Source organism: Sminthopsis crassicaudata, chromosome 1 (genome assembly GCF_048593235.1).
Source record: "Sminthopsis crassicaudata isolate SCR6 chromosome 1, ASM4859323v1, whole genome shotgun sequence".
NCBI classification, from domain to species: domain Eukaryota; kingdom Metazoa; phylum Chordata; class Mammalia; order Dasyuromorphia; family Dasyuridae; genus Sminthopsis; species Sminthopsis crassicaudata.
The window spans coordinates 673,687,065-673,705,545 of NC_133617.1; the positions used below are offsets into that span (position 1 = coordinate 673,687,065).

At 54.5% G+C, this 18,481-nt stretch overlaps 1 protein-coding gene across 1 annotated transcript; it reads right to left on the reverse strand.

Annotated features, from left to right (window-relative positions):
- Positions 1 to 1,022: 1,022 nt before the first annotated feature.
- Positions 1,023 to 11,876, reverse strand: DUSP7 (dual specificity phosphatase 7). Its single transcript, XM_074283402.1, has 3 exons — positions 11,222 to 11,876; positions 7,620 to 8,048; positions 1,023 to 2,850 (listed from the first exon to the last, which is right to left on the reverse strand). Exons 1-3 carry the CDS (start codon positions 11,619 to 11,621, stop codon positions 2,543 to 2,545), a joined length of 1,137 nt encoding a protein of 378 aa, XP_074139503.1. The 5' UTR covers positions 11,622 to 11,876; the 3' UTR covers positions 1,023 to 2,542.
- Between the last annotated feature and the right edge of the window lie 6,605 nt (positions 11,877 to 18,481).

Consider the following 18,481-nt stretch of genomic DNA (forward strand, 5'->3'; position numbering starts at 1 on the left):
TAAATGACTGGAAATTAAAAAAAAAAAATCTTCAGTGGTCCCTTTTTATTCACTGTGTTCATGTTCTTTCACCTGGCAGAGAAAGCTCAGCACTTTATGGAGTCTGCTCAAAATCTGACAATATGGCCCACCACGCACTCCTATGCTCCAGCCAAAGCAGCAGCCTCGCCTCCACCCCCATTTACCCAGCAGCTCTTCTTCCCACACAAAAATCCCATCTCTTCTGAGTCTTTCAATGGGTGGGCTCCTAAGCCTGCAAAGTCCTTCCACCTTCATGTCCTTAGCATCCTTCAGAGCTCACCTCCCGCTGAGGTCTCTCCCCATTTTCTGGCTGCTAGTACCTTTCCCAGAAACCCCCAAGTACTTTTATTTCTATGTGTATCCGTACTCCTCTGGATTAGAAAGTAAGCTCTTCTTGCAGGCAAAGGCTGCTCCATTTTTTGCTTTGAACCTGGCCCAGCATGCAGTCAATCACTCTTTGCTAGCTAGATGCCCCTTTGGAAAGCCAGATCCGGTCCCCTTCAGGACAGCGTGCACAGGACACCAGATGGCCCTTCCTAATGCTCTTCTGCAGCGAGACCTGGGTGGGAGCCCCAGCCCCGCTTTACCACTTACTACCTGACTCGCCATTGGGCAAGTTAAAGCTATAAGCCTCCAACTACAACGTGAAGGGGTGAGACCTGATGCCTCGGAGGTCCCTTCCAGATCCCAGACCGTGATCTCAGCTACACACAACTGCCCTGGCTTCTGTTCAGGAGAGCTACTGGACACAGAAACACTCTTCTTTTTATTAAAGAAAAAATAATATTTATTTGCAATATAAACAAAGTCCCATTATTGGTTCAGGATATATATATATATGTCATATATATATATGTATATATATATATATAGGGTCACAAATTTTCCTTCATTAAATCACAAAGCAAAACCGGCCCTCTCTAACAAACCCTCATTTGCATGTCAGATGCATCTTTCTGGGTTGTTGAATGTAGTTTGTTCTTTTTTTAAAAAATAAAAGATTTTAAAAACGAAAATAAAAAAGGAACCATCCACAGCCCAGGAAGCTGTTTGGTCAGCTCTCTCGGCCATGACAAGTTTTTATAATTCACGGCCCCAAAATTCCCTGAAAAGAAAACCCTCGATGAGGTAAGATGCAGTGAACACATTCTCCATTTGCTCCGAGGCTCCCCCTCTCACCTTGTACCCTCCTCTACCCTCAGACATCATTACAAAAAGGAGGCTCCCTCGCCCCCATCCCCGCCTGCCCCCCCCCCGCCCCCATGGATATCACCATCCTCCCTCCCCCTCCTCTGGCTGCCTCCCCAACCCCCTTTCCTAGACACCAGGCAGAATAGAAACCCATCTTCTCTTGGCAGAAGGCACGGCAGGACAGGAGCTGCTCCGGCCGGACAGCGGGAGTGGGCCTGAGTTCCGCCACGGCCACTTTGGGGGAAGCGCAGAGTGTGTGAGGAGAGAGAGACTCTGGAAGTAAAGGGGGGTCGGGACAGCCCCTCAGCCCCCACCCAGGCTAACGACGGGGAGCGAGCTAAGTCAGGCCACTGTGGCAGGGCCCGGCGTCCAGAGCAGAGGGCTGCGCACCCCGGGAGCTCTGTGCCGGCCCTCCAGGAGGGTGTCTTTTAGAATCAGCCAGAAAGGAGGCGGACTCACAAACCCCCGAACCCGAAGAAAGCTCAGAACATCTGCAGCTCCGGCAGATCAGTGCAGAGTCGGGGGACGACAGAAAAGGAGTCGAGGGAGAGGGAAGAAATTTACAAATGGCGTCGGCCTTTCGGGCCCAGCCAGCAGCTGGGCAGCCTCTCCGAGGAGGGCCCTGACACACCGGGACGATACCCCAGGCTTCACATATGTGCAAAACGCATTTGGTCAATCGAGACACTGGATGTTCTTCTCCTTTAGAAAATGCAGAACAAAAACTGAGAACAATCCTCTCTCTCTCCTCCGGAGAAGAACAGGAGAAAATACTGGTTTTTCCACAGCCCGCCATTGTCTGTACACATGGTCAAAAAATTACATGCCTTTGTTTCTTTTAAAACGAGTTCGAATGCTCTGTGCCCAGAGCTTGCCCCCCTCCCCTCAACAAGAGTAAACTCAAGCTTGTATCTTTAAAAACACAAGGAAACCAAAGTCCCCACAGTCCGGGGCTCTTCGGGAGGGTAGCCGGGTGCCGGCGCCGCCCCGCTCGCAGGCTGTTGGTGTGTGTCCGGGCCCCCGGGGCTGGCCCCGGAGACCACTGCGGAGGCTGCGGCGCAGAAGGCACCTGTGGTACTGCCCGCTGAGACCGCCCCGTCAGGACGCCCCGAGGAGCCCGGCTCGGGGCACTCTCTCCTCCGTCTTAAAAAGCAGCGAAGGGGCCTCCGCGGCCCGGGGGGAGCAAGTTCTCTCCCGGCTGTGATGGAGAGGAAGGGGCCCGCGGGCGGTGCTCCCCCTCACTCGGGGTGCTCTGCTCTGTGAAATGCTCCAAGCTCCAGGTCCGTAGCAAGAATGCGATGCTCGCCCCCCACCCATGGGGGCCCCGGCCTCATGTGGACTCGAGGGTGTTGAGCTGGAACAGGTTGTGGTTGGTGGGCGTCGTGAAGTACAGCTGCTCGCTGGGGACGCGATTGTCACAGGGGCTGCTGAGGCCCAGGGTCCTCTCGAAGTCCAGCAGCTGCCCCATGAAGTTGAAGTTGGGAGAGATGTTGGACTTTTTCCTCTTCACAAAGTCGTAGGCGTCGTTCAGGGACAGGTTCAGTTTCTGCATCAGGTAAGCCACGGTGACGGTGACGGAGCGGCTGATGCCCGCCAGGCAGTGCACCAGGATCCCGCACTTGTTGGAGCGAGCCTCGTCTGAAACGGAGGAAGGGGACAGGTGAGTGCCTGAGCCAGGGTGGTCTCCCCCAGCCCACGGCGAGGGGCCGGACCCCTGAGTGATAGAGCAGGAGCAGAAGGGCAGGGGCTGATGCTCTCCCCAGTCATCCATGCTCTCTCTGGGCTCTGGGCTCCCCCAGGCCAGCATTAAATAGGCTGGTGGAAAGAGGTTTTAACTGTAAAGCACCCAGATGCAGGTCAAAATAATTTATACTCTTGGTCCATCCCACCACAGGTGCACCTTACTTTACACCACAGCGGGGGACCCAGAAGTGGGCTGAAAACCTTTGGTTTCTCCCCAGTCAATCAAATCCTTTTTTTCATGAACAAGAGAAAATTGCTATTTAAAGGTACTCTGTAGCCCATCATGAATCATTACCCTTACATTTCTTTAGCATAACCTGGATTTTCATTACAAGAGACTGGAGCGGAACTCGCCCTCACGGGGAATTCTAATTTCAGGCCTCAGTCCTGACTCTTAAGTACTCAGTCACCCCTTCCAATTCTTAGGAGCCACTTAGCTTAACAGACACCTCTCTCTATTTCTCCATTGCTCTCCTTCTATTTCTCCATTTCTCTATTTTTCCATTCCTCTATTTCTCTATTTCTCTCTATTTCTCCATTTCTCATTATTTCTCCACTTCTCTATTTCTCTATCTTTCTTTCTATTTCTCCATCTCTCTATTTCTCCATTTCTATTTCTCTCCCTATTTCTCCATCTATTTCCCATCTCTCTATTTCTCCATTCCTCTTCTTCTATTTCTCCATTTCTCTCTATTTCTCCATTTCCTTATTTTTCCATCTCTTTTGTGAGACCTTAGCCCAGGTTTCCTGACAAAAGCAGTTACAACCCAAGCTACTCACCCTGCTGGGCCAGTTTCCTCACTGTAGCTCTTTGTAAACAGCCCCTGGGTCTCTGTTCATGTCATTACCTGCCCTAGAATCTAATGAGACGGGTAATAGTTTTGGAGTAAAGTCCTCCCGTCGGGTCCCTTCCCATGCTTCCTTGGCTCTGGCGGGACTGGCGGGACCTGCGACAGTAGGACCTGTACACGGGCCTGAGACGGTACGGATTGTCTGACATCTGAGGAGCAGTCTGGCTGCTCCAGGTTTCTCACCAAAAAATTGGCGGCTGTGATGAGTTTCAGAAACAGTGAGACGGGAGAAGCACGTACCTGTGCACTGAAGCACGGGACACGTGGGGATCCACGTTGCTGCTGTTAGTACCCAGAATAAAAGTCTCACACAGACAAGACGCATTCAGGACTGGAAGAACACCTCACATATGAGGGGCCATGAACAGTCCGAAGGGCCCTACAAGGAGCGATGAGCAGCAGGGTTCGTGTTCATCCCCTTAGAACTCCAGAGCAATAATCTCTAAAACCCAAGGCTGCCCATGTCATGGACCTGAGCACTGATGCAAAGTCACATGACAGAGCTCAAAAACTCCACTGCACCAGTCCCTGACAGGCAGCGAATGGGGGGAGGGCCAGCTCCTATGGAAAAGACTTTGCTAAAAGCTCAAAAAACAATCAGGTCTGATATGGAAGTCAAAAACTGTAGTGCTACCTTAAGCTGCACTAAGAGAAGGGTCCAGCCTAGGGGATGAGATCCCCCGGAATACCATGGGCACTTCTGGAGACCCCAGACCTGTGAACAGGACAGCAAGGGGACTGCAAGATACACTCGCCATCACTTCTATAATCACATGCATTTTACATCCACGTCCCACTTTGTAGATGTCAAAATCACGGTTCAGAGACCACAGTTAGCCACGCTGACCAGTCTGGGCTCTTTCCACTGGACACTTCCCTCCAACAGGCTCCCCCTGAGACCTGCAGAGGAGCCTGGGGCTGGACGGCAGAGAGGACAGAGGGGCTGCCACGCGGGAGACTCGCTCCAGTGGGTGATAGGAAGGAGGCAGGGCTTTGGGGGAACATGGCCAAGGGAAAACTCTGACTTCCATATAGAGCAAACTGAAGCGCTTCCCTGGGACGGGAGGTCCTCACCCCTCATTGAAGAGATTCCAATTCCAGCCTGACACCCTCCCCCAGCTCAGGGAGCTCTTTTCACTCAAGAATTTTCCATTCATCCTCAGAAGTGCCCAATGAGCACACAGCTAAATGCCCTATTTTCTTTCCACGGGGCACAACTTAGCATTTTTATCATCTGCAAATAGGATGAATAACAACAATGTATTTTTCTTCCACAGTTCCAGTCGGAGGAATCTTATCTGGCCCCCCGGACTGTGAGCACGGGCAGAGACCTCCAGGTCTCCTGACAGATGCCAGAGGTCATTCACACCGCCACAGGCGGCCCTGTGTGTTCTGGGACCCGAGTTCTGACTTAGGAGGAAGGGCCGGGATGGGAGCTGGGCCTGGAACTGGGAGGACTGGGACTGGGAGGTGTTATAGGATCAGGTAAGGGGCTTCTGCTCCTTCTGGGATCAAGCCCTCCTGCTCTCCTGAGACCCACGACCTCCTCTCCTCTCCAGGGGGCTCTCCCGGGGAGGGGGGAGGCTAAGGCTCCAGGATGTGGGTCCTCGGGCATCCAGACCTGGCGACACACTCCCTGCTGGGATGCATTTCCTCTCCTTTCTGCTTCCTTTCTCAGAGGCCGGGACACGGAGACCAGGAACAGCCTGGTCCCCAGCGTCCGTGGCCTAGGGTCACCTCGGCCTCCGCTTACTGCTCTGATTCCTCACGGGCACAGGAGGGTGTGAGGGAAGGAGATCTATAGGCTGTTCTAAAGGCTACAAAACAACAAGTACTAGCTCACTGGAGCCCCGCAATGATCCTGGGACCTAGTGTTATTATCACCCCCATTTTACAGGTGGGAAAACAGAGGAAGATGGAGCAGAGAGGCTTGCTCAGGGTCACGCGGCTAGGAAGTGGATTTGGACTTGGGGGCGTCCTCTGCAACAACGGGTCCTGTGGGGGTGGTATAGAGCATACTGGAAAGCACGGGAGTCTGTGGCCCCGAATTCGAATTCTGGCTGCTATATTTACTAAGTCGATGGTCCATACTCTGGGCCAGCTTTCTCATCCGCAGCCCCGGGGGCTGAAATAGGTGATTCACGAGCTTCTTCCATCCCTGTTCTGCCTCCCTGGGGGGAGCAGGGGCTTGGGAGGCCAAAGGGAGGTGCCACGAATGCGTCCCACAGGTCACAGCCGGGCCAGCAGTCCCCAGTTCTTCCACCTCATGGAGGCCAGAAGTGAGAGATCGGGATAACGGGGTCAGACCCTCCCCTGAGATGCTTCCAGGCCATGCTGACCCTGCGGCTGTGGTGGTGAAGGGCTGCAGGGGACCCCGGAGATGGCCTGGCTCACCTCCCCCTTCAGAGGGCATGTGGCTTGCCCAGGTCAATGCTGCTGATCAATAACTGAGGCGAGATTGGAACACAGGCCTGACTCCCATAACCCACCCAAGTTATAAGCTGCCGGGCCACAAAATGTAGGTAATGTCCCACTTCCCACAGGGTCCCTGCAAGGAGAGTGCTTTCTAGTCCACACTCAGGGGTTTAAGTACGTACAGAACTGGGCTATCCTCCAGTCACCCCACATCTGAGGATGAACCCCAGCTCTGCGTCTGCCCCCAGAGCAGACGAGTGGGGAGGTGAGGAAAAAGGGGCTCCAGCCCAGTCCCGTTATAGCAACCTTTCCTGTTTGGGGGATCCATCTGACCAGTTCCTTGGAAGAGGATGATGTGGGTAATTCCCTCGTTTCCTGTTATGAAATCCAGCCGTGGCCAAGCTGGCCCTGAAGTGTTCCATGGCTGAGCCCAGCACAGAAGACGTCCCCTGGCACTGGGCAGGTGTCCTCGGCCTTCCCTCCCAGCCCCTGGGAGCTCCCAGAGGGAAGGGGCAAGGGCCCTGCACCAACCCCAGCAGCACCAACCACCCTGCCTCCCACCTCTGCCAGCCGGTCTACCCTGGCCACAGGCTCTGGAGACTCTGGGTTGTGGCCTTGGCACTCTCCTTCGCTCCCCGCTGGGGGACCCAGCATCAGAGAGACTGTTGGTAAGCCCATCCATCTGAGGGGCAAAGGGGGAAGAGAGCCCCCAACCATCTCCGATCACACACACCCCAGCTCGGGGGGGGGGTGACACGTGAGGCAAAAAGCCCCCCCCAATCTCTACTCCTTGGATAAGAGCCCCCTGCCGCAGCTCAGGTGGTCTGACATGGAGGCACTGGGGGGTCCCAGAGAAACTGGCCAGGTTTCTAGAGGAAAATCTGGTGTCTGGCAAAGTGTCCCCTGCAGTCAGTCCAACCAGACCCAGAAACGGGCCCTGACCGACTCAACAACTCCCCCAGTCACTGCTGGACCTGCCAGCCTCCCTCCCCTGGAAGGGGGCATTCCTTCGGATCCCCTCTTTCCCAAGTCCAGCGAGCCGCCCGCTGTGCTCCCCGGGGGTCCCTTAGAGGATACCTCCTCAAATTCTGCCAGGAGCCCCCATGTGCCCTGGGCTCGGCCCAGTCCCCACTTGGTGGGGCGCTAAAGCAGAGGGAAACCTCGCAAACACAGCTCTCCTCCGTCTGGCGCCCAGCAGGGTGGTTCAGAAAGCCCCCAGCCCCTGGGGGGCCCACCAGCTGCCCTGCTGCGCCTGGAGAGCGGACCCAGAAAATGAGAGCAGGAAGCTGGGGGGCAGCCGCAGGAGCCCCCAGTGCAGGTGGGAGCCATCCGGGGGGCGCGCTCGGCAGGGACACTCACACTCACACTGACACACTCACAGACACAGGGAGCGCCTACCGATGAAGGTGATGGCTTCGGGGAAGAACTGGGAGAGGTTCTGGCTCCAGTGGTCGGAGATGGGGATCTGCTTGTACTTGAACTCGCCCCCGTGCTCGAACATGTTGGGCAGGTTGGGCGTCACGTTCAGGATGTACTTGATCCCGTACTTCCCCAGCACGTCCAGGTTGGTGGAGTCCTTGGCGCAGCCCAGGTACAAGTAGGGCAGGATCTGGACGGGGAAGGCCGGCTGGCTGGAGGGCAGGGGGCTGCCGTCCGACTCGGTGGCGCTGCCGGGCTCGCGGTCGGACTCGCCGTCCGAGCAATCGGAGCTGATGCGAAGGCCGCCCAGGCCCAGCACCGAGGCTGGCGGGGAGTTGCTGGGAGAAGAGCTGTCCAGGCTGGTCTCACAGTGCTCCGAGTACTCAGTCTGGAACTTGTTGAAGCCACCTGGGGGGGGGGGGAGATGGCGGTTTAGGGCATCATCAGCCAGCCTTGCCCCCCCAACCTCCCCTACCGTTTGCCTGGGGGGGAGGGGGTCACCCTGACACACTTCCCTAGGGAGAAGCAGACAAACCCCCCACTCTATCCTGGGTGTAACAAAGTACTGGCTCAGAGAGAGGGACCCAGGTTCTCTGACAATGGCTCCTTTCACCAACTGCCCAGGCCTCCAGCTCCTCACTGTGAACTGGAGTCTCTGGGGTCCCTTCAGCCCCCAAAGCACTCACTAAGCCAAAGCATCTGAGCACTGTCATGAGCCTAGCGCTCCGTGGGGTGCTGTGGAGGGGAAAGAACCCTTTAGCTTGGCCCCTACTCCAAGCAGGGGAGATGAGACCCTGGAGATGCTAGGGAGATCCTCCTTCTCCTGGGCCTGTAATGACCAGGACAGAGGAAGGGAAGAGGGCTGGGGCTGGAAGAGTCAGGAAAGGCTTCCTGGAGGAGGGGGCACCTGAGGTGAATGACCTGTTTCCCTTCATGCACCAAGGGAGGCAGGAAGGTCCCTCCTAACCCCCCCAGTAACATCAGAGGCACATGGGGGATCGATGGGCCCAGGAACTCGGTCACTGGGTGACCTTGGGCAAACCGCACCACGGTTCCAAGTCTCGATCTCTCCTCTCTCTATGGTGCCCCCAATCCTATAATTACCCTGGAGCAGAGAACGGGGAACAGCTGGCAGCCTGACTGCCCCCAAACACTTATTGAGTCCCTGCTGCATACAGTGCCCTGGCCGTTTCTGAGTCTCTGCTTCCCCTCAGTCCCCAAAGCTCCTCGGACCCGCGTCCCCTGCCTCCACTGCCAGGGAAGAGAGCACCAGGGCAGTCCCTTCTGCCTTCGGGCCAAGGCCAGGTGCTCCTGGAGCCTGGAGCAGCAGCAGCAGGAGCAGAGCAAAGCAGGGCAGGGCCAGGCCTCCCCTGCCTCCCCTCCCCCTGTCCCCGCCACAGAGGCCATTTTGGAATGTTAATTGGAAACACAAGCAGTTTCCAGCCGGCTGGGGTAGCTCTCGGGCTGTGGGGAGGGGGAGTGGATGGTTCTCCAGAGAGAATGGGCAGGGGTTCCCCTCCGGGTGGGCAGGGCTGAAGCCCGCCAGGCTTTTGGCCAGAAGCCTGGACGCCTGGGTCCCTTCCTCCGCTGAAATTGTATTGTTTGCCTTGGCTTTGGCGGCGGGGAGGGGGTAAGAGGCTCCCTCACCCCTCCAGCGTCAGGCGGGGGCACAGAGAAAGAAGCCCCAACATCCTCTCTCTCTCCGGGGAAAGCTCACAACAGGGGCCGCCTCCCTTCCTCTCTTTCCCTTCCCCCTCCTTAAAAAATGAATCCCGAACCTGGTCTGCAAGGGGAGGGTGCTGGCTCCAGGGGGTGAGCTGAGGCCAGAAGGGATTTAACTACAAGCTTGCCAGGCAGGAACTGCAGCTTCCTCCCAGCCTCTGGCTGTAGGATGTGGGGGCAGTGCGTCGGGGTGAGAGGGTCCCCACCCACCTGGAGGGCCCGGGCTGACAGCCACCCCCCTCTCCCCTCTACCACTTACACTATTCCTTTTCAGCAATTGGAGAAAAAAGCTCAGACGGGGAAAAGTTTGTTCCTCCCACGGAAATCGTGCGGGAAGAGAGAGGGGAAGCGGAGGGGTCCCTGCTGCCGGGTCGTGGGGGAGGGAGCCTGGCCAGAGAGAGCTGGCTCCGAACCTCCAGGTGGGGTAGCCAGAAAGGGAGGGGAGGCCCAGAGTTTTCCCAGTTGGGCAGAGGAAGATAAAAGGCCCCATAGGGAGGTTCCGAGGGATGCAGAGGGGCCTGAGGTGGGGGAGGAGGGGCTGTCCTGCGCTGAGCCTTCCAAGTCTCTATTTGCCTCTCCTCCATATCTCACCACTTCCTAACTAAGAGCAATGATTAACCCGGAGCACGTCTCGCCCTCCCCTACCCCAGACTGTAAATCCTTGGAAGGCAGGACTGTTATTTTTCCATTTTTGAAATCTCAGTGTCAAGCACCTAGGAGGTATTTAATAAATGTTTACTGAATGAGGGCGAGCTCAGCTCCCAGAAAGGCAAACAGATAAGGCCGGGCTGGGGAGCGGGGCGCCCCAGGGGGAGCACAAAGGGAAAGCCAGGCTGGGGGGGGCGCACCCCCAGAGGCGAAGTAGCGTGGAGTCTAAGATAAAGAGGGGCCAGGGTGGGAAGGGCAGGGCCAGGCACATAATCCGCGCGCTCTGGGTCAAATTCTGGGTTAGGGGAAAGGGACCGAGGCAGGGAGAGGGCCAGGCGCACCTTAAGTGTGGGTCGGGAAGGGGGCGGCTAGCATCCAGAGGAACAACATGGACACCAAGGTCTGGATGGAGGGGGGGCTCTCAGTCCCGAAGGGGACAGTCGGGTAAGAGGGAAGGGGACCTCCGTCCCAGCCGGTGAGAACAGGACAAGGGGGCAAGCTCCTGGTGCGAGGTGGGGGGTAAGGACGGTCAGAGTTGGTGTGAGGACAGGGAGTAAGGACGGTTAGAGAGTGGATTGGGGAGGGCAATTCCTGGGGCTGAATGCAGGGACTGCAGCCGGCTTGGGTTGGGGGGTAAGGGAGGTCCAATCTGGGCGAGGGGGAAGGAGCCCCAATTCCTAGTTTCGTAGTCGGCCCGGAGGCAGTTCCTAGTTTGGGGGCGGCGGAATCTCGGGAAAAGCCCAGGGGCCCCTACCTGGGGGAGGAAAGGGTGGCATTGGGAGGGAGACCCCCGCTCCTACTCCGCTGGCGGGTAAGAATAATCAGTCTGGGTCAGAGCGGGAGCTAAGGGGGATTAGTCTAAATGAGGACCCGGGAGCCCCGCTCCTAGTGTGGGAGGTGAGGGGGCCAGCGGGGCGAGGACAAGAACGGTCCCAGCTCCCGTGTGGGCCCCTGGCTGGGGGGCGGGGAGAAGAGGTAAGGACGGTCACAGTCTGGGAAACCGAGGGGGGCAGTTTCCAGTTGAGGGAGGCGCGAGGGCAGCAGCCCGGGGAGGTTGAGGGGCGGCGGAGATAAGGGCGGCCAGCCCCGGGGGAGTGCTCAGGGCCCAGCTGGGGCGGGAGGATAAGGGTGACCAGCCCGGGGGGGCCCCGGCCGGGGCGGGGGCCGGGGGCCGAGCTCCCCGCGCCTCCAGCCCGCCGGGCCGCCCGTACCTTTGAGGTAATAGGCCTGGCAGCCGTCGTCGCGCAGCTTCTGCAGCAGGAGGCCGAGCACGGAGCTGGGCGCGCCGGGCTCCGCCTGCCAGTCGGCCGTGGCCTCGTCGTACAGCAGCACGGTGGCCGCCTTGCAGCGCTTGGCGAAGCGCTCCTTGTCCTCGTGGTTGGGGATGATGGAGCGGATGGGCAGGTTGCCCTTCTTGAGGCGCCGCAGCATGAGGCCGGGGATGGCCAGGTTGATGGCCGTCTCGATGTGGGACGACTCGAAGAGCTCGTGCGGCCGGCAGTCCAACAGCAGCAGGGACGCGCCGCCGCCGGACTCGAGCTCCTCCTGCAGCCACTCGGCGCTCTTGCACGGCATCGCCACCGCCATGGGCGCGCGGACCCGATTTTTCATCGGGATCGCGGGCGGGCCTGGGGGCCCGGGCCGGGGACGGGCCGCGGGCGTGGACGCTCGGTCAGCGGCTCTCAGGCGAGTCCCGGCGGCCCCGCTGCCCTCGCCCCCGAGCCCCGGCGCGGGGCTGGGCCAGGGTCCGTCCCGGTCCGCTGTTCCGCCCGGCCGCCCGCTCGCTCTCCCGGCCGCCTCCCGGGGCAGCTAGGCTCGCTCGCTTGCTCGCTCCCTCGCTCGCTAGTCCGCCCGCCCGCCTGCTTCCTCCCGCCAGCCCTCCCTCCCTCCCTCGCGGGCTGCAGCCTGACAACTTCAATTAAAAAGGGGCTTCTGTAGCTGCGCGGCGTGTCCTCCTCCGGGGGGCGGGGCCTGCGGCGGGGCAGGCAGCCCCGGCTCCAAGCCGCGCCCACACCCCGGAGCCTGCACCCGTCTGGCCTGCGGAAATCCGCCCAGCAACACAAAAGGCTAAGAAGCCTCAGGGAAATCCACGTGAGCGCCGCCTTCCCAGCACCCGGGCACCACCCGCCAGCCCAACGCTGCCTTCCAGTCACTACTCCCAGCCTCGCCCCCAGCTGGGTTTGGGGACCCCAGGCCGGCCACGGCTGGAATCCTGGGCCCCCCCGCGGGCAGCAAGCTCCCTTTAGAGAAGAAGCAGGTTAAAAGGACCCGTCCGAGTCTGAGAGCTGGGGCTGGACAGAGATCAAAGAAATCACAGAATTTCAGAGTTGGAGACCTCAAAAGCTTTAAAAAAAAAAAAAAAAAAAAAAAAAAAAAAAAAAAAACCTCCCTATAACACCAGCAAGTGGCCATCCAGCCCAGTATTTTATGGGGCTCACCCAGCATAACGTCGACTGAAGAGGAAACCGGCCCAGAGAAAAAAGATTAAATAAGCCCTGCCGTGTCCAGCTCATCTTAGAAGGGCAGGCCACAAAGATGGAGGGGCAGGGGCACCCATCAGGACACTCCTCCTCCCACAGCTCTCAGAGACCTCCCGAGCACGCTGCCAGCCAAACTTCAGTGTCCTGTAGTGAACACTGGCCTAAGGGCTGGAATCACTCCCCTCCTCCACAGACCCCAGATGTTCCGGGAGGTACCAGAGAACTCGGTAAAATACTGTGTCCCCTTTTGATCTGTAAAATTAACACTGAAATTGTGTACCTTTGATCTGTAAAGAAGGGAGATTCCAGTCTCAGGCCCTCCTGGGAAAGTATATCTCCCCAGACAAGTTAAGTGTCATTATTCAATTGGAAATCTTGGTCAAAAGCACTCCATTCAGGAAATTCTTCCAAGCCTTCCAAGTGATTGTCATCCGATTGGGAGATCTGGGCCTGGCACTGATAAGTATCTAGGCCTGGGGACAATGGCTTTCTTTCCAACTTGAAACTTTGTCTCAGATGTCCTATTAAAGGGCAATTTTAAACTCCTTTCTTTGCAGAATGCCCGCAGCAGGACTACGTCTTGTCAAGGAACCTCTCCTTGGCATAGCTGCCTGTGGGGACTCCTGCCCGCTGTGGAGAGACCCTCTTCTCAGTGAAAACCTTTTATTTCTCTGCCACTGAGGAAGTCGGTCTCCTAGCAAAACTGACTTCCAAAGTGCAATAAAACTTCCCTTTTGCCATTCAAACTTTTAGTTTTGTCTTTCCCGAAGGACCAGAAGGAGATTCCCACACCTCAGCTCTCTGCACTCCACTAACCTCCAATTCTAAATAGTCAAGTTTCCTCCCTGGGACAGGGGAGGGAGGGTGTCTTCTCCCCCGAAGACCTAGTCTCTTTAACCTTGGACCCCTTTCCCAACTAGAGCCCACCTATCCTGAAGTCTAGGATGGAGTGTCACTCGGCTGACCTCCCCTCAGCCCATTGCCTGGAGGCTAGAAACCTCCATCTCCAGCCACTGGGAGGGCTGACCCTTTGGGCGCAACCTGGCCTCTCTGCCCATTCCAGAGCGAGATGTTGGGAGGAAGGGGAGTGTCTCGGTGACCTGCGGGTCCAGGCAGCGAGGACCAGAGACCCTGCAGAGGCTCTGCAGCGCTGGGACATGATGAGACTGTAAAGGAGGCTGCGCGCCCTTTAAGAAGGCTTTAAAAGCTGGGCTAAGACTGACTACAGTTTGAGGCGACACGTGACTTTCCAGAGGCAGAGGGGGAGAAAAAACTCTTGTCTAATCCCTCGCTTTCTTCCTCTCTCTCTTTTCTCTTCCCTCCCTTTCAATTTCCCCAACCTGCCAATCAGTTCCTGCGGTGGGCGGGAGCGGTCCGCCTAGGGGACCAATCCGCAGTCCGAAAAGAGAGGGTGTGGGGAGGAGGGAGAGGAGGGAGAACGGAGCGCGAGAGTGGGCGGAGGCCGGGGGCGTGCCCCAGCGCAATGTATGTATCGGATTGCCAGTTGCGGTAGCGCGGACAGCGAGGGGGAGGGCTTAGAGGAGGTGAATGGAGCCGCAGGTAGAACTGTAACAATGTCACTACTTGGGAGCCCGGGAGAGCCTGAGCGCGCATGCGCAGTGTCGGCCCGGCTGGCTCTGGGGCAACGGGGCTGCCGGGTTAACAGGCGCTTTGCGCTCCTCGGGAGGCGGCCGTGGGCTCTAACGGAGCTGAAAGCGGCCGAGCCTCCGGCCACCGGCTCTCCTGGCTGCCTCGAAAGGACGGCGCGTTCGTGGGACGGGGAATGGGACGAGGAAGGAGGGAACAGGCAACCGCTTGTGCTGGCTGCCCCGTCCTGGAGCCCGGGACTCCAGCCTGACCCAAGCCGGGCCCAGGCCGAGGTTCTGTTGTCCTCTTTATCACCCGTTACCCGTCTCTGCGCCGCCTCCGCTAATAAGTCTGAGGCTCGGAAATCTCCTTTCTCAGCCAGGGTCTCCAAAGATCCCAGCTTGTCCGGCCTCTGCCTGGACACTCCAAGGACTCTGGCCCGGGTAGAAGCTGGGCTGCGTGGCCCGGGTAGAAGCTGGCCTACGTGGCCCGGGTAGAAGCTGGCCTACGTGGCCCGGGTAGAAGCTGGCCTACGTGGCCCGGGTAGAAGCTGGCCTACGTGGTGGACAGGACCTGAACCTTCACGTGCTGCTTCTTTCACGTCTAAGTCCAAATCCCGCTTTTGCTGATCCCCTTCACTGTTGGTGCCTTCCTTCCGTTATCTTCAGTTTAAAAAAAAAAAAAAAAAAACACTTATTTTTCCAAATACATGTAGTTTTCAACAGTCATTTTTTGTAAAACTTTATGCTCTAAATTTTTCTCCCTCCCTTCCTTATCTCTCCCCTCCCCAAGACAGCAAGCAATCATAGGTCATATATATATATATATATATATATATATATATATATATATATATACAATCCTTTTAAATTTAATGTTTGGCATGTTGTGCAAGAAAAATCAGACCAAAAGGGGGGGAAACCAAGAAGAAAACGAGAAAGTAAAAACGGTAATTCAGTCTCCACAGTTCTCTCCCGATGGGAATGGCATTTTCCATCCCAAATCTATCGGAATCACCTTGAATCACCAGTTGGTTGAGAAGAAACGCGCCCAGCACAGTTGATTATCACATAATCTTGTTTTTAGCAGGTTGTCTCCTCCATTAGACTGTGAGCTCTTTGAGACCTTTTTGTCTTGTTTCCCCAAAACATAGTAGGATACTTAATAAATGCTTTTTGACTTGACTGCAATTCAGCTTCTCAGTCTTGCTTTTTCCATCTGTAAAATGAAGATAATACACTCTACCTAAAAGGGTTGTGAGAATCAAATGAGAATGTATGTAAAATACTTACTGAGTACATACATGAGCTATTCCACTATTCCTTGATAGTAGGAAGTGCTTCCTTGTATCTTGAGTCAGAAAGTGCCTTTTTCCAGCTACTCCTCTTAAAGTCCTAGTTTCCTCCTGTTACCAAGAACCAGGTCTTATTCTTCCCCCTGACTGGCTTTAAATAGTTAAAGGTTGTGATCTTGTTCTCTTAAGTCTTTTCTTGGCCAAACATCCTTTGTTCCTTTAACTGGTCAGTTACCGTAGGTCACTTTGTCAACATCCTTCCTCAAATATAGCTCCCAGAACTGAAGAAGATAGCTATTCCTTGTGATCTGACCAGGGCAAAGGACAGGGCTCTAGAGTTTACATTGGCTTTTGAGATGACCACATCACACTATTTGATTAGTGGATCAACAAAGTATTTATTAAGGAATGTCCTCCCTCCTGCTCTTTATCTGTTCAACTACCCACCTTTTGAGCTCAATTCAAATGCGGCTTCCTGGAAGCCTTTCCTAATTGGTATCAGCCTTTCCTCACCGATCTTATGTTATACCCACCACCTCTCTACTTGTGTGATGGTGAAATGATGTATTTGTGTTTCTGCCATCTCAATGGGGTGTCCCCACAGGGACCATGTCATTCAAATGTTTTATCTTCCATAACAGCCAACACAGGCTCCAAATGGTGTAAGTGCTTATTTTATTTGTGGAATGGGGAAGGGTTTCAAACTCATTTTTTAGAAATTATCCCACCATAGTTAACTCACACCCCTTCCTCTATGTGTACTCCTTCTAAATGCTTGAATAATGATAAACTTAGAAGTTACATGTATCATCTTCCCACAAAGGAATGTAAACAGTTTAACTGTATCGAGATGCTTATGGCTAATCATGTTTATCTTTTTATGCTTCTCAAGGCTTATATTTGAATATCAAATTTTCTATTCAACTCTGGCCTTCCCATCAGGAATGCTTGAAAGTCTTCTATTTCATTACAGATCCATGTTCTAGCTGAAGGATTTGCCTCTTCCCCCTTGTAACTACAAGCCTCTTCACAGTTATTGTGACCAGGGCCCTTTCTCACTGACTTCCTAAATTTTCTTGGGCTGGGAAATGGCTTCACCTGATCGTTTGTTGGTTCTGCTGTCTTCGAATTCATTTCAAAGTGTTATTTTGAAGTTGTTTAGAGGGGAATTTGTTAGAGTTCAAGTGAGTTTCTGCCTCTACTTTGTCATTTTAGCTCCCTTCAAGCTAATTCCACATAAAATAACAAGGGTTAATTTAGCGTTTCCTCCACAAATTGCACTTCCCTGTTTCCTGATTTGTAAGATGGGGGTAATAATATTGCAATTTTCTCTTCGGGAGGTCCTGAGAAAATGTTTTGTCAGTCAATAAACATGTATTAAGCACCTACTTTATGCCAGGCATTGTTGTTAATCCCTGGGGATATAAAAAAAGGCAAAGCAATAAATATGTATTAAGTACCTACTATATGTCTTACATGGGTGGAATCCTTGGGGAAATAAAGGCAAAGGATAGTCCCTACTCTCCAGATGTTTACAATCTAATGGGGGAAACAAGGTGCAAGCAATTATGTTAAAACAAGTCATAGAATAAACTGCAGATAATCAACAGAGGGAAGGCACGAGAATGAAGGGGGATTGGGAAAGGCTTCCTGGAGAAAGTGAGATAATTAGCTGAGACTTTATATTTAGACTGAAGCCAGGAGGCAAAGATGAGGAGGAAGGGATCTGTGATGTGGAGGGTCTTGTTGGAGGAACAAGGAGGTCACTCACGGGACTGAAGAGTAAAGCAGAACTGCAAGATACAAGAAACTTGGAAAAGCGAAAGCTGAGAGGAGGGTAAGAAGGATTTTGAACTTTAAGCAGAGGATTTTATAGATCTTTTAGGTAATGGGGAGCTACTGGAATTCACTGATTATAAATGTGTGCTTGTATGTGTAGGAGGCAATTATGGGGGGGTGACTTGCACTTTAGAAATATCATTTTGATAGCTGAAGGATGGTATGTAATGGGAAGAAAATTGAGGCAAGGGGACCCACAGTGGGCTATTTCAATAGTCCAAGTAGAAGGTGATGAAGACCTGGACCAGGGCAGTGGCAGTGTCAGGGGACAAGAAGGCAGGGTGGGTGTATTGGAGAAATGTTAGCAAGGTAAAACTGACAGACTTGGAGAGCCAGGCTGGGAGGATCAGAGTTGAAAGAGTTAGAAGTCCAGGATAATTGAATGGCTAGGGTGATGCTACTGTGTTCCTCAGTAGTAGTAATACTTTGTAAAGCCTCAAGGTTCTGTATGAGTGAGCATTATTATTGCTGATTAATTGTATCATCTCCTTTAATTTAAAGGGGTTAAAAGGTAGCCTTAGTCCTGTGCTGCCCAAGTGCTATGGGTCTACATTGCAGAGCTGGGGGCCTATTTCTGCCACTGACAAACTGAAATCTTTGTGGAGTTCCTTTACTTCTTTGGGAATCATGTAAAATGAAGGAACTGGATAAGATGATTCTAGCTCTTCTTCCTCCTCCTCCCTTGCTTTGTCTCAGCCTCTGGGACTCTGGTATCTACTTTACAATCTCTAACTGCCACCCTGATGGGTAGGAATGGAGGTGAAGGAGAATAAAGTTGGAACCTCTTTTCTTTCCTGTCCTGTGTGAAATTCTAAGGGACCTCTGGGACCCAAAGGTCCCTCAGGATCTGAGAGAGCTCCTTCCCTGAAGCTGCCTGGGGGAAAGGGATGTCTGTAGGAAGTCCACAGAGAGGTGGAGGCCAGGGATATGGCTAGTACAATTGTTTGCCATCAAGTGAGTGAATAGTCAGTTCACCCCCTCACCCTCTTCTCTGCCCCCCCCCCCCCCTGCCCCCCTACCTGGAGCAGGCTCTGGAAATTATTTGTCATTCTCAAGCCAGGTGAAAAACAGGAAGAGAAATGGAGCAAAGGTAATGAGACAGAGCCTTCGGTGTAGGGAAAAGATCATTCTTTGAAATTGAGTCTGTCTTCCAGTCAACTATATGGTTTTGTCCAAATCACTTTAGTCTCTCTGGGTCTGTTTCCCTAACTGCAAGATAGTTATCATAATAATATTAGAGGCCTGCTTCACTGGGTTGTTGTGGAAAATAT

Coding starts and splice junctions, on each gene's coding strand:
- DUSP7 (XM_074283402.1), bottom strand. CDS start 11,621: ATGAAAAATCGGGTCCGCGCGCCCATGGCGGTGGCGATGCCGTGCAAG. Junction 8,049..11,221: donor CCAGGCCTATTACCTCAAAG/GTACGGGCGGCC, acceptor CCCCCCCCCCAG/GTGGCTTCAACAAGTTCCAG. Junction 2,851..7,619: donor CGAAGCCATCACCTTCATCG/GTAGGCGCTCCC, acceptor CCTCCGTTTCAG/ACGAGGCTCGCTCCAACAAG.